This window comes from Protobothrops mucrosquamatus, unplaced genomic scaffold (genome assembly GCF_001527695.2).
Source record: "Protobothrops mucrosquamatus isolate PMUCROS unplaced genomic scaffold, P.Mucros_1.0 scaffold380, whole genome shotgun sequence".
Classification (NCBI taxonomy): domain Eukaryota; kingdom Metazoa; phylum Chordata; class Lepidosauria; order Squamata; family Viperidae; genus Protobothrops; species Protobothrops mucrosquamatus.
In genome coordinates this window covers 789,660-803,866 of record NW_015386712.1, presented here as the reverse complement: position 1 = coordinate 803,866, position 14,207 = coordinate 789,660, and the positions used below count along the sequence as shown (strand labels likewise).

General features: G+C 35.0%; 1 protein-coding gene across 1 annotated transcript in view; it reads left to right on the top strand.

The window, feature by feature from the left end:
• PBRM1 (polybromo 1) overlaps nt 1-14,207 on the top strand; it is a 52,302-nt gene that overhangs the window by 13,407 nt on the left and 24,688 nt on the right. Inside the window, exons 11-18 of the mRNA XM_029284117.1 lie at nt 53-269; nt 989-1,130; nt 1,595-1,692; nt 3,313-3,589; nt 4,810-4,915; nt 7,696-8,338; nt 8,794-9,005; nt 13,532-13,714. Of these exons, the coding sequence (XP_029139950.1) occupies nt 53-269; nt 989-1,130; nt 1,595-1,692; nt 3,313-3,589; nt 4,810-4,915; nt 7,696-8,338; nt 8,794-9,005; nt 13,532-13,714 (1,878 nt within the window). The remainder of the gene's footprint in view (nt 1-52; nt 270-988; nt 1,131-1,594; nt 1,693-3,312; nt 3,590-4,809; nt 4,916-7,695; nt 8,339-8,793; nt 9,006-13,531; nt 13,715-14,207) is intronic.

Here is a 14,207-nt window from a genome sequence, read left to right as displayed (position 1 = left end):
GGGAAAGGAGAAAAATACAGTAACAGCATATATTTCTGTTCGTCATTCCTAGCTGCTGCCCGTTATGAAGAAGGAGAATCTGAAGCTGAAAGCATTGCTTCATTTATGGATACATCCAATCCTCTCTATCAGCTTTATGATACAGTTAGAAACTGCCGAAACAACCAGGGCCAACTTATATCGGAACCCTTTTTTCATTTGCCCTCAAAGAAAAAATATCCTGATTATTATCAACAAATCAAAATGCCTATTTCATTGCAGCAGATCAGGTAAACTGGTATTCTGCATTTTTACATATGTTAAATTTGTTGTTTTAACAACTGAAAGGAAAGAAGAGTTCTTTTATATACTAAGATACGATGCCATGACCATAAGTACCAAAATAATTTTATTTATTTTTTGTTTCTTTTATTTTTAAACCATCCAACAATGAAGTCCATAGATCGTGCCTAAAATGCCCAAAATTTAACAGCTAGTTAAAATTTAAAAACAGATGAAAATCTAATATGAAATTAGGATTTAGTTAACATTTGGGCAAAAATTATTATTTGTAGAAAATAATGTAATAAGCTTTAAAATTATCCAATAGAATTAAATAAAATAATTAATTACTCATTCATTATTATCTTTATTCATGTTGTAATTATAAGGAAAAGTAGTGTTATTTACTAACTAGAAGAACCAATCAGATTTTTTATTTTGTAGGCATTTGCAAATGAAGTATTGCATCCACACCTTTAAGAACTGGAGCATGTCATCTTTCTTGACTTCTCTTAGTTTGCATTAAAGTGTGTTCCAAACCCAGTAATACCAAATAAAGAATATTGCTTCTAATTTATTTTTTCTTGTGCTGACGAAATCATTTTGCAAAATGTATATCTCTTAACCCTCAAGTAGAAATTAAATGTGAGATTGGGTGGAAAACATTCTGCATTTTAAAATACCAAATATCATTTACAGGAATGATAAAAGATTGTCTTTTCTACAGAACGAAACTGAAAAATCACGAATACGAAACCCTCGACCATTTAGAATGCGATTTAAACTTGATGTTTGAAAATGCAAAGCGTTATAATGTTCCAAACTCAGCCATTTATAAGAGAGTTTTGAAAATGCAACAGGTTATGCAGGTAAAACTTCACACTCTGATTCTGGGGCTTATATTCAAAGAAGTTAGTATTTGGTTCGTTCATTATCTAAACTGGCAGAAACTATTGTCTTTAAAAATCTTTTTTCTTCTATTTAGTAATGGAAATATTCCCAATTTTTAACTAAGCATGATCTTACGCACTTTCTTAATGAAGGGACTTTTAGTGGTCCTATGCTAATTAATTGTAACAATGCTAATAAATCATTGTGTGATGGTATTTTTAAGCATAAAGTTTTCACTTAATTTATTATTCTAGAATGGTTTATTTAGGTATGTCCAATATTTAATATTTTCCCTTGATGCAAATGAACTAGACATGCTTTACTTGAAACTTTTCCCCAATGCTTGAAACCGATGCTTGCAGAAAGAATGTGGCTATTTAATATTCACACATTTTAGCATATTCAGTAATGTGAATTGGATCTGTGATTGCTTCTATTTCAGGCAAAGAAGAAAGAGCTAGCTAGAAGAGATGAAATTGAGGATGGTGATAGTATGATATCTTCTGCCACATCAGATGCTGGGAGTTCAAAAAGGAAAAGGTATTTGCTATTATATATATCTGTGTTTGGCACAATAGTGGTTTGCTTTAACACTCAATTATTCTCACCAAATATCAGTAATGTCTTTAAGGCAAAAAAATGCATAATCTAATTATCTGCTATATCCTGTTGAAATTTTGTACAACATTTTTAAACACAATACATTACTCTGAGAAGTGTAATTTAGAGAACTGTTGCAAAGTATTAGAAAGAGACCTTCGGTAAAAAAAACAACATCATGACACAAACAATTCACTTTTCTTAGAAACACTAAAATAATTATGTCCTTTGAAAATCTGCCACAATTGCTTCAGAAGCTAAATCTGCATGATTGTATGTGCACAACCCCTTTGCTATACAAGTATTGTCTGTGCACAAACACATACACACAGAGATCAACAAAAACAGCTTTCAAAGCAACCATGAACATTTTACAAAGAATTGTACTTTAAGTCGATGTATGTGGCTGCTAATCTCACAAATGTGACTATGGGTGGCTAACAACATATTAAAACAAATTTTAAAAAAATTATCAAGAATGAAAAAAAACCAGCAATGGTCACTGAGGATAAACCTAAACAAAACAATTTCAGCTGGCTATCTCACTCCAAGAACCCCAGGCCTTACACATCCAGGCCCTCAACGCTTTACAAAAGACCAGCAGGGTCAGAAGTTAGGAAGTTTGGCAAGTGGTGTGACTGGTCCCATAAGAGGAGGTGGTCCTGCAAAATAACCTCCTCCCGTGCCATAAGGGCCTAGGGGACAACAAGTACCTTGAATGCCACTGGGAAGTACATTGGGATCCATTGTAGCTTGTGGAGCAGAGTTATAAAAAGGGAGTACTAAGGTGTGCCTATAATTGCCCATGCTGTTGCATTCTGGGCCAGTTGCAGTTTCCAGATGATCTTCATGGGCAACTCTGTGTAGAATGCATTACAGTGAATCCACTTAGGAGATGAATAATGCATGAGTGATTGTGGGCAGCGCCTCCCATTTCAGGAATGGGTGCAATTGGCAGATAAAATGAAGTCCTCCTGGCCATGGCTACCACCTGCTCTCGGGATAGAAGCCATGAATCCAGGAGGATCCCTAAAATTGCCTGGGTTCTATTTCTGTATTGTTGTGAACAGTTTATTAATTGTTGTTTTGATGTAATCCTATTCAGTCTTAGATTTAAAATATTAGATCTTCACTGCCAATATGCTTCAAGCTTCCTAAAAGTCTAAGTAATGATTTTAGGTAATTAGGAAGTAAGATACTTTTTCCCAGAAGGAAAGAAATGCAATGTTAAGATTGCTATTCTGGGTTAGTATATCAGCTTTGTTTAAATTAAACCAAGATACTCATGCTTCTCTAAAAATTAACTATGTAAATCTAATCAACTATGTCAAGAAAGTCATACATATACAATTTTAGTAGAAGTTATTAAACTTTTAAGTCTCTGGTCCTTTCTTTTTTCCATTAGACCTTTTTCACTTTATTTATTCATTTATTCATGCCTATAGACTCTAGGTAATGTATAATATAATAAATAGATTTTCACAGAAGAAAATAGCAAATGATTTAGGTTGCATATACCAAGATTAAAGTAGCCTTTTCCTCTCTCTTTAATCTAAACAGTAAGAAGAATATAAAGAAACAGCGAATGAAAATCTTATACAATGTTGTTCTTGAAGCACGAGAACCTGGAACAGGCCGAAGGCTATGTGAGCTGTTTATGGTGAAACCCTCCAAAAAAGACTATCCAGATTATTACAAGATTATTTTGGATCCAATGGATTTAAAAATAATAGAGTATAATATCCGTAGTGATAAATATGTTGGAGAAGAAGCTATGATAGAAGATATGAGGTTAATGTTTCGAAATGCGAGACATTATAACGAAGAAGGCTCACAGGTATACCTGAAGGAAAGATATTTTAAAAGTTATCCATATTTCCCTTAACTTACTCTGTAATTTACAATAAACAAAACTTATTTTTGAAGCTTTATTATATGAATTTCACAGTATTTTTTCACACTTGTGTAGGCTCCTTGTGTAGGTTTTGTTCGAAGCTGCCTATACATTTTTTAAGCATCTTAACCATCAGGGGTTGTTGGATAGGGTACAAATGGTTGCAGTTACTGGGCTTGTTTAGTCCTTTAGAAATAATTCTCAGTCTATTGCATCAGATTACTGTTTGCAATCAGATTATTATTGCTTGATAGTAATCTGTAAATCAGTTTATCATGCTGATACTGGAGATAATAGATTTCAGTGGTACCTCAGTACTCTTCATTAATTGGTTTTGGGCGGCACAATGAGTACCAAAAATGATGAATACCAAACAGATTTTTCCCATAAGGAATAATGTAGTGAGTTACAAGACAGCTGATACCAACAAGTTCTAGTTTGTGCGTTGAAAACCAAACCAACGATGAGTACCAGGACAAAATCTTCACGTCAAAATGCGTTGAGTACCAAATTCAATGAGTTTCAAAGGAGTTGAATGCCATGATACCACTGCACCAACCAAGCTAGTTACTACTAGCAATTTTACCTGCATGAACTTTTAAACACTATCTCTTTTTAAAAGGCAGATTAATAGCAGATTCAATGGATTATTTAGCTTTTCTTCTCATCGGTCCTGAATCATTCAGTCTTACAGTACTGGCTTTGGACATTCTAACAAAAGGATTAAAAACAAGTTCCTATCTACTTTTTTACATTATATGTAACTTTGTTAGGATATGAAATAACCAGTACTGTGAACATGGAAACTTAGAATCTGATAAGTAAGATTTTGAAATGAGGCTCTTAATCTCACTTAAGAAAAGGCCTTCCACGTTATACTTATTCTAGAAAGATACTCTTACATTTACACTTAGGGGGTTAGAGTGGGCCTACCTGGTGCGAATTTCTTAGTACAATTTAAGGAATACTTTAACCCTTAAATATGTTATAAATATTAATTAATCAGCCTCCTGGCCATTACCATTCATGCCATTACATGAATATGTACACTAGTACTAGCTAAAACATCAGGCTCACATGGTTGAAAAGCATATTTACACATAAATTTATTGCTTTATACATTTTGATTATGAATTAATTTTACTTTTGTTGATGATTAATAGGTTTACAATGATGCTCATATTTTGGAGAAAATTCTTAAAGAAAAGAGAAAAGAATTGGGACCTCTGCTTGAAGATGATGAGGTTGCTTCCCCTAAATTAAAGTTAAGTAAGTAATGTTGGTGAATTCTGTTTTGAATAGGTAATGTTTATGCTGTGGATAGAAAGCTTGTTGAATAATTGAAATAGGTTATTTGAAGTACAAACTCCTAACTTTTGCTTACTTTTTCAATATAATTGAGAAAGATTCATAAACAAAAATAAATGAGTAATAACCTCTATTAGCAATAGCACTTAGACTTATACAGTGAGGGGAAAAAGTATTTGATTTCCTGCTGATTTTGTATGTTTGCCCACTGACAAAGAAATGATCAGTCCATAATTTTAATGGTAGGTTTATTTTAACAGTGGGAGACAAAATAACAACAACAAAAATCCAGAAAAATGCATTTCAAAAAAATTATAAATTGATTTGCATTTTAATGAGTAAAATCAGTATTTGACCCCTTTGCAAAACATGACTTAGTACTTGTTGACAATCACAGAGGTCAGACTTTTCTTGTTTGCACACATCTCAGGAGGGATTTTGTCCCACTACTCCTTGCATATCCTCTCCAAGTCATTAAGGTTTCGAGGGTGATGTTTGGCAGCTCGAATCTTCAGCTCTCTCCATAGATTTTCTATGGGATTAAGATCTGGAGACTGGCTAGGCCACTCCAGGACCTTAATGTGCTTCTTCTTGAGCCACTCCTTTGTTGCCTTGGCTGTGTGTTTTGGGTCATTGTCATGCAGGAATACCCATCCACGACCCATTTTCAATGCCCTGGCTGAGGGAAGGAGGTTCTCACCCAAGATTTGACAGTACATAGCCCCGTCCAGCGTCCCTTTGATGCGGTGAAGTTGTCCTGTCGCCTTAGCAGAAAAACACCTACAAAGCATAATGTTTCTACCTCCATGTTTGATGGTGGGGATGGTGTTCTTGGGATCACAGACAGCATTCCTGCTCCTCCTAATATGGTGATTTGGGTTGATGCCAAAGAGCTCAATTTTGGCCTCATCTGACCACCCAGTTCTTTTCTGAATCATTCAGATATTCATTGGCAAACTTCAGACGGGCCTGTACATGTGCTTTCTTGAGCAGGGGCGCTGCAGGATTTCAGTCCTTCACGGCGTAGTGTGTTACCAATTGTTTTCTTGGTGACTATGGTCCCAGCTGCCTTGAGATCATTGACAAGATCCTCCCGTGTAGTTCTGGGCTGATTCCTCATCATTGAAATTCCATGAGGTGAGATCTTGCATGGAACCCCAGACTGAGGGAGATTGACACTTATTTTGTGTTTCTTCCATTTGCGAATAATCGCACCAACTGTTGTCACCTTCTCACCAAGCTGCTTGGCGATAGTCTTGTAGCCCATTCCAGTCTACAATCTTGTCCCTGACATTCTTGGACAGCTCTTTGGTCTTGGCCATGGTGGAGACTTTGGAATCTGGTTGATTGATTGTTTCTGTGGACAGGTGTCTTTTATACAGGAAACAAGTAGGGATTAAGAGCACTCCCTTTAAGAGAGTGCCCCTAACCGCCACTCATTACCTGTATAAAAGACACCTGGGAGCCAGAAATCTTGCTGATTGATAGGGGATCAAATACTTATTCCACTCATTAAAATGCAAATCAATTTATAACTTTTTTGAAATGCATTTTTCTGGATTTGTTTTGTTCTTAGTCTGTTTCTCACTGTTAAAATAAACCTACCATTAAAATTATAGACTGGTCATTTCTTTGTCAGCGGGCAAACATACAAAATCAGCAGGGGATCAAATACTTTTTCCCCTCACTGTATACCATATCACAGTGCTTTACAGCAGTTTACAGAGTCAGCATATTGCCCCCAACAATCTGGATCCTCATTTTACCGACCTTGGAAGGATGGAAGGCTGAGTCAATCCTGAGCTGGTCAAAATTGAACTCCTGGCAGTGAGCAGTGAGTTAGCCTGCAATACTGCATTCTAACCATTGTGCCATCATAGCTCTTGAGCAAATGAGTATTATTACTCATTTATTTTTGTTTATGAATCTTTCTCAATTATATTGACTCTTTTGCTTGCTAATCTTGTATTAAACTAACTAACTACGTGTATTAAATTATATGCTAGATTCTGGGACATAGGACATTCTAACAGTTAATATTAGATGAAGGCAATCCAGCCTTCTAAGATTTCAGATAAACGTTGTCTTCCAGAGACTGCTCCCATTCTCATCCTTGAAAAGTTGCAAAATGCCCTAAAACGAGGCAATAATAAGGTACTTTTGAGATTTTAGGGAAGCAAATGATTATAAGTGATATTTATAAAGAAGTAATTATTATTACAACAACTGTGTTTTGTTTTAACTTTGTAAAATCATACTTGTCTTTAATAGCATTTACTGTAAACCTTTAATACTGAATATGGCTTTAGTTAGTAATACAAATTGTTAATGATTCAGAGATAAATATTAGTACTGAATTTTATACTTAGTGGTCAGTGCCATGACTCAAAAGTTTATCAAATATGACTCATACATAGGTTTCAGTCTTATTTTTTTGTGCAGTCACAAAATCATATGCAATAGAGAATCTCAAGATGTGGATATAATTATCTGTTAAATTCCTGTGATCATGGAGTCTAATGAGTATGTCTTTTACTTTTGACAAAAGTAATGTGACCCTTACAGTAGTTTTTCTCTCACTACTTTGAACGTACTATGTCATGTGTTCCACTGTGAAGGAACATTCAGAGTATGTTGAAAAGTATAAAAAGTCTTATCAATTAGATCTGCCTGATCAAAAATCCTATTAATATATGAGCAACCAAAGTTGCAAATGGTAAAATTTAATTTTATCTCCCTAGGTAGAAAAACTGGCATCTCTCCTAAAAAATCAAAATATATGACTCCAATGCAACAGAAGCTTAATGAAGTATACGAAGCTGTGAAGAACTATACAGATAAACGAGGTAGAAGACTCAGTGCTATTTTTCTACGACTTCCATCGCGGTCAGAGCTTCCTGATTATTATCTGACAATTAAAAAGCCAGTTGATATGGAGAAAATCAGAAGTCACATGATGGCCAACAAATATCAGGATATTGATTCTATGGTTGAAGATTTTGTAATGATGTTTAATAATGCCTGCACTTACAATGAACCAGAATCCTTGATTTACAAAGATGCACTTGTGCTACATAAAGTTTTGCTTGAGACTAGAAGAGATATAGAAGGAGATGAAGATTCTCATGTCCCAAATGTAACTCTGCTGATCCAAGAACTTATACATAATCTTTTTGTCTCTGTAATGAGTCACCAGGATGATGAAGGGAGATGCTATAGTGACTCTTTAGCTGAAATTCCTGCTGTTGACCCCAGTTTCCCAAACAAGCCTCCTTTGACTTTTGATATCATACGGAGAAATGTAGAGAATAATCGCTATAGAAGGTTGGATTTATTCCAAGAACACATGTTTGAAGTGTTGGAACGCGCAAGGAGAATGAACCGGTAAGTAAAACTTTACTTTTGCTCTGACTATGACTAAAACAAAGAAAAGCTCTTTTTATAATAAAGCATTTACAAGATGTGGGATACGATTGATTTATAAATCTGAAGAAAACTTTTAATTTTTAAAGGCCTTTGAAGGTTTTACATGATGTCTATTTTATGTGTAAGCCTTGATGAAAAAATAGACGTCATTCTAATGGGAATTTTCTTATAACATTTAGCTTGTAACATTTACCTACATTTAGTTCTAGATGTTCCTTAATAGTAACATACGCTAAATATTTTTTAAAACTATTATAGTTTTTTTTTATTTCATTTCATTTTGACATTTGTCATTACATCTAAAGCAGGACCAGAAAAACAGTGTAAGATGCAATTAATATTTATGATGTGTTCATGCTCAAATTACTATGTTTTATATGTTAGCATTATATATACTATTCTTTTCCTTAAAGGACGGATTCAGAGATTTATGAGGATGCTGTAGAACTTCAGCAGTTCTTTATCAAAATCCGTGATGAACTCTGCAAAAATGGTGAAATCTTGTTATCACCAGCCCTTAGCTACACTACTAAACATCTACATAATGATGTAGAAAAAGAGAAGAAGGAAAAACTTCCCAAAGAAATGGAAGAGGACAAACTTAAAAGAGAAGAGGAGAAGAGAGGTAACTGTATGGTGTATATTGTGATACTTCTATTGACATATAATCATTATAAGAGGAGATTGGATAAAGATTGATTTCTATTATCAGTTAGTTTACGCAATGGTCACTGTAGAATAAAGAATAATTATATAATTTTAAATATAGGGAAGTCTCTTAAAAAATTCTCTCTTCATAATTTAGCTGTCGTTTACCTTCATATGTTGATACTCAGCAAGAATTTCAGTGAAAATAATTTTAAGTGTAAGGCAAACAATATTATGAAATATAGATTATTCTGCAGAAATTCTCAAACTTTTAATAGAATCTTCCCTAAAAGAATTATTTGAAAGAATGTGATATTTAGTCAGGAAGTCAACATCAACATTTGTGGTTTTTTAGTGGTATTTCACAGTAACATATTTAAGATTGGTTGTTTGACAACCACTTTTTTGCAGCATCAGTAATTTAGCTTCTTCAAACTAGCTGTACAGAAGATAAGAATGATTTTGTGTCAAATTGTTTGTTTAACTTCAGACAGCTTTGTGGCTCCCAACCTTTTCTATACCCCGCGCCCCTAGAACGCTTCTGATATATTTGCACACCCCTTACAAAAGTTCGAAATAACGGCAACAAATTATGCCTATACACTATAATTTTGAAAGTTTTTGCACCCCCTGGAATATCATCTTGCACCCCTGGTTGAGAACCCCTGAGATAGTGTTTCAGTAAGACCACAGCCTGACTTAAGGTTAGATTTTGGAGTTCAAGTTTTCTTACTGTGTTAGATTTATGTAAGATTAGATATGCAAAGATAGTGAGTAGCCGACAACGGGGAAATAGTTGAGCTGAATTTATTCTGGTAAATATAGAAGTTAAGATATAAAGCTAGAAAACAGGAGACCCTGAGTTCTAAGTCCCTTAGACACAAAGCCAGCAGGGTGACCTGGGGCCAGTCATTTTGTCTCAGTCCTAGGAAAGAAGCATTGGCAAACGTAAAGATTTTTTGAAACGGTTCTTTTGACGTCCCTGAACAGATCTGTCAGAAGCTCTTGATGTGTATTAACTTGTCTTCCTCTTATTTATCTTATACAAATCGTCAGGTAATTATAAATACTGACATAATCAACCGTAAAACGATTACAATAAATCTCACTGGTTTCTTATATAACAACGTTTTCACACGTTGAAGGGTGTTTGCATTGCCAGTAAAACAACACTGTAAATAAAGATTCCATATATACATTCTGAGCTAATTTACTGTAGTCTCATTAGAGGAACAGGCAGGCTTAACATTAAAATAATATGTTCGTGTTGATATTTTAACAGTAATGTAAGCTATAACACAACTATATAGCTTCTATATAATAATAATAACAACAACAACAACAACAACAACAACAACAACAATAATAATAATAATAATAATAATAATAATAATAAAGTTGGAAGGGACCTTGGAGGTCATCTAGTCCAACCCCCTACTCAGGCAGGAAACCCTATACCATTTCAGACAAATGGCTGTCCAGTTTCTTCTTAAAACCTTCCAGTGTTGGAGCATTCACAGCTTCTGGAGGCAGGTTGTTCCACAGATTAATTGTTCTAACTGTTAGGAAATTTCTCCTTAGTTCTAGGTTGCTTCTCTCTTTGGTTAGTTTCCATCCGTTGCTTCTTGTCCTGCCTTCAGGTGCTTTGGAGAATAGCTTGACTCCCTCTTCTTTGTGGGAGCCCCTGGGATATTGGAACAGTGCTATCATGTCCCCCCTCATCCTTTTCTTCATTAAACTAGACATACCCAATTCCAGCAACTGTTCCTTATATGTTTTAGCCTCCAGTCCCCTAATCATCTTTGTTGATCTTCTCTGTACTCCTTAGAGTCTCAACATCTTTTTTACATCGTGGTGACCAAAACTGGATGCAGTATTCCAAGTGTGGCCTTTCCAAGGCATTGTAAAGTGGTATTAACACTTCACGTGATCTTGATTCTATCCCTCTGTTAATGCAGCCTAGCACTGTGTTGGCTTTTTTGGCAGCTGCAGCACACTGCTGGCTCATATTTAAGTGATTGTCCACTAGGACTCCCTTTCATAGTTATTACTATTGAGGAAGATACCACCTATACTATACCTGTGCATTTGGTTTTTCTTGCCTAAATGTAGAACCTTACTTTTTTCACCATTGAATTTAATTTTGTTAATTTTGTTCAAGTCTGTCAAGATCCTTCTGTATCATAAGCCTATATTCTGGAGTATTGGCTATTCCTGCCATCTTGATGTCATCTGCAAATTTGATGAGTTCCCCATCTATCCCCTCATCCAAATAATTGATGTTATCTAACCCACATTTTTCTATCTTATTAAGTAGTAGGTTGTGGTCTATTTTATCAAATGCCTTACTGAAGTCTAAGTAAATTATATCCACAGCATTCCTCTGGTCCACTAATTTTGTCACCTGGTCAAAGAATGCAATAAGATTTGTCTGGCATGATCTGTTTTTGACAAACCCACGTTGGCCTTTAGTAATGACTTGGTTTGCCTGTAAGTGTTTGCTGATTCGTTGCTTGATTATCTTTTCCAGAATCTTCCCAGGTATTGAGATCAGGCTGATAGGTCTGTAGTTTCCTGGTTCCATTTTTTTTCCTTTTTTGAAGATAGGAACTACATCAGCTCTTTTCCAGTTCTCTGGTATTCCCCAGTGCTCCAGGATCTTTGAAAGATATAGTTCAGTGGTTCTGAGATCATATCTGCTAGTTCCTTCAGAACCTTGGGGTGTAGTCCATTGATCCTGGTGATTTGAACTCATATAGGGTGGACGGGTGCTCACTTACTATTTTCTTGCCTGTCTTAAGTTGTGTTTCTAATCTGTTTTTTATGGTACTGTTTTTGATAGGTTGGTCTGTTTTTTCCCTTTGCGTAAATATGCAAAAAACGAGTTGAGTAATTCTGCTTTCTCCCTGTTACTTGTCACCACCTTCTTGCCACTTTCTCCCACTAATGAACCAATCATTTCCTTAACTTTTTTCTTGTTTTTACATGTTGAAAGAAGCTTTTTTTGTTATTTTTGACTTTGGTCACAAGCCTTAGTTCATTTTGAGTCTTAGCTTTCCTCACTTCATCTTTGCAGGCTCGGGCTATTTGCTGATATTCTGCCTTAGTTATGTGTCCCTCTTTCCACTTTTTATACTTATCCTTTTTGTCTTTCAATTTATCAGAGAGTTCTTTATGCAGCCATGCTGGTTTCTTTTGACAGCTGTTATTTTTCTTCTTCGTTGGTATTGTGCTAGACTGGGCTTTTATAATCTCACTTTTCAAAATTTCCCAAGCTTTTTGAGTTGTTTTTCCCTTGAGGATTCTCATCCATGGAATCCTTCCCAAGCTCTCTCTAAGTTTATTGAAATTAGCTCTCTTAAAGTCCAAGACTGTAGTTTGACTGTGTGCTATTGCTTGTGCTTGCATAATGTTGAATTCCAGTACTGCATGATCACTCCCTCCCAAGGTTCCTGTGGCTTCATTAGTGAGAATATGGCTGATCCCCTAGTTCCTTTCTCTACATTTTGGGAGACAAAGTTGTCTGCTAGGTTTGTCAGGAATCTGTTTGATCTTCCACTTGGTGCAGAGTTTGTCTCCCAGTTGATGTCAGGGTAATTAAAGTCCCCCATTACTATTGTGATGTGCTTCCTACATACCTTAGTTAACTGACTAGCAAAAAGTTCATCTATTTCCTCTGTTTGGTTGGATGGCCTATAGTAGATTTTTAGATTAGATTAGATAACCTTTATTGTCATTTTTTCCTGTGGACACAACGGCACACATTAAAAATGAAATTTAGTTGCTTGCTGTCAAAGTGTACACAAAGTATACATCTATGGCAATGTCATTTTTCCCCTTTTATATTGACCCAAATGCATTCAAGACAGTGAATATCTAATAGATAGCTTCCATAATAAACTTATACCTTATAACTAATATAGCTTCTACATTATTGTTATACCTTTAATTTCCAAATGTTTTGGTTTTACCACATTCTCTGAATCACTCATCTGAGTGATCTTTCTCATGTGTGTAATTCATTTGTGAAGAAATAGTTCAAAACTGTAGTTGCTTGGATTTATTCAACTTCAAAACCAAATAACCATGTTATGATTAAATGTGACGTGTAATCTGCCTTTCGCTTTACAGAAATTTGAATATTGCTTGAGATTGGTAGCGTAAGTGGTAAGTGTTGGATATGGGTCCAGCACTTAAATCCCACTTAAACATAAATTGTTTTGAATCAGTTATTAACCTTTAGTTCAATCTACTTCAAAAAGCTCTTTGGATTAAAATGAGAGGAGACCTCCCATGTATATTATATTGAGTTTGTTTGTGGGGATAAAGTAGGATATAAATACACTAAACAAATAAATTTTTTTGATAATGCTGGTCAAGAAAAAGCCTATACAGAACCCCCAAAGGGAGCAGCACGCAAAATATTACAAAGTAAAGAGTCCTGTGAGCCCTTAAATTGAGTAGAAATAATTTCCCATGCTTTCTTGTATGTTGAATAAGAAGCTGAAAAGAGTGAAGATTCTTCTGGAGGATCAGGACTGTCTAATTTACACAGAACATACAGCCAAGATTGCAGCTTTAAGAACAGCATGTACCATGTTGGAGACTATGTATATGTTGAACCTGCAGAAGCTAATTTGCAACCTCATATAGTCTGCATAGAACGATTGTGGGAAGATTCAAATGGTAAGGAGTGTTACTTTTTGTAAAACTGTTTTTAAGATTTAAAAAAAACACAGGGAAGTACTGAATATATACTTTGATTTCAGAAAGATAACTAAAATATAATCATAAACAACCAAGGACAGCAGATCCCATCAGTAATTTTATAATTGGGAATATTTGGCAGTATTCAAATAATAAAGAGTTCCCTGTATGATTGTTAAGACACTGTCATGAAGTTAACGTAGTAAATTGATGGATTTTGAAATAAGTCAGAACAAGAAACCATTGTCTGGGTATCAGCTGATTCTTTGCTTGTTATTTCTTTGAAGTAATTCAGAAAGACAACTCCACTTGATTTCATTTGATACCTTTTGGTATGATGATGAGATTGTTATTCTCAACATTGTGTATGATTGGTACAGGTTCCTGTTACTATTCTCTTTAGCATTACTGATAAACAGTAACCTCCTTTTCAACTTTAGTTCCTTTGGGAACTTACCATTCATTCATTCTT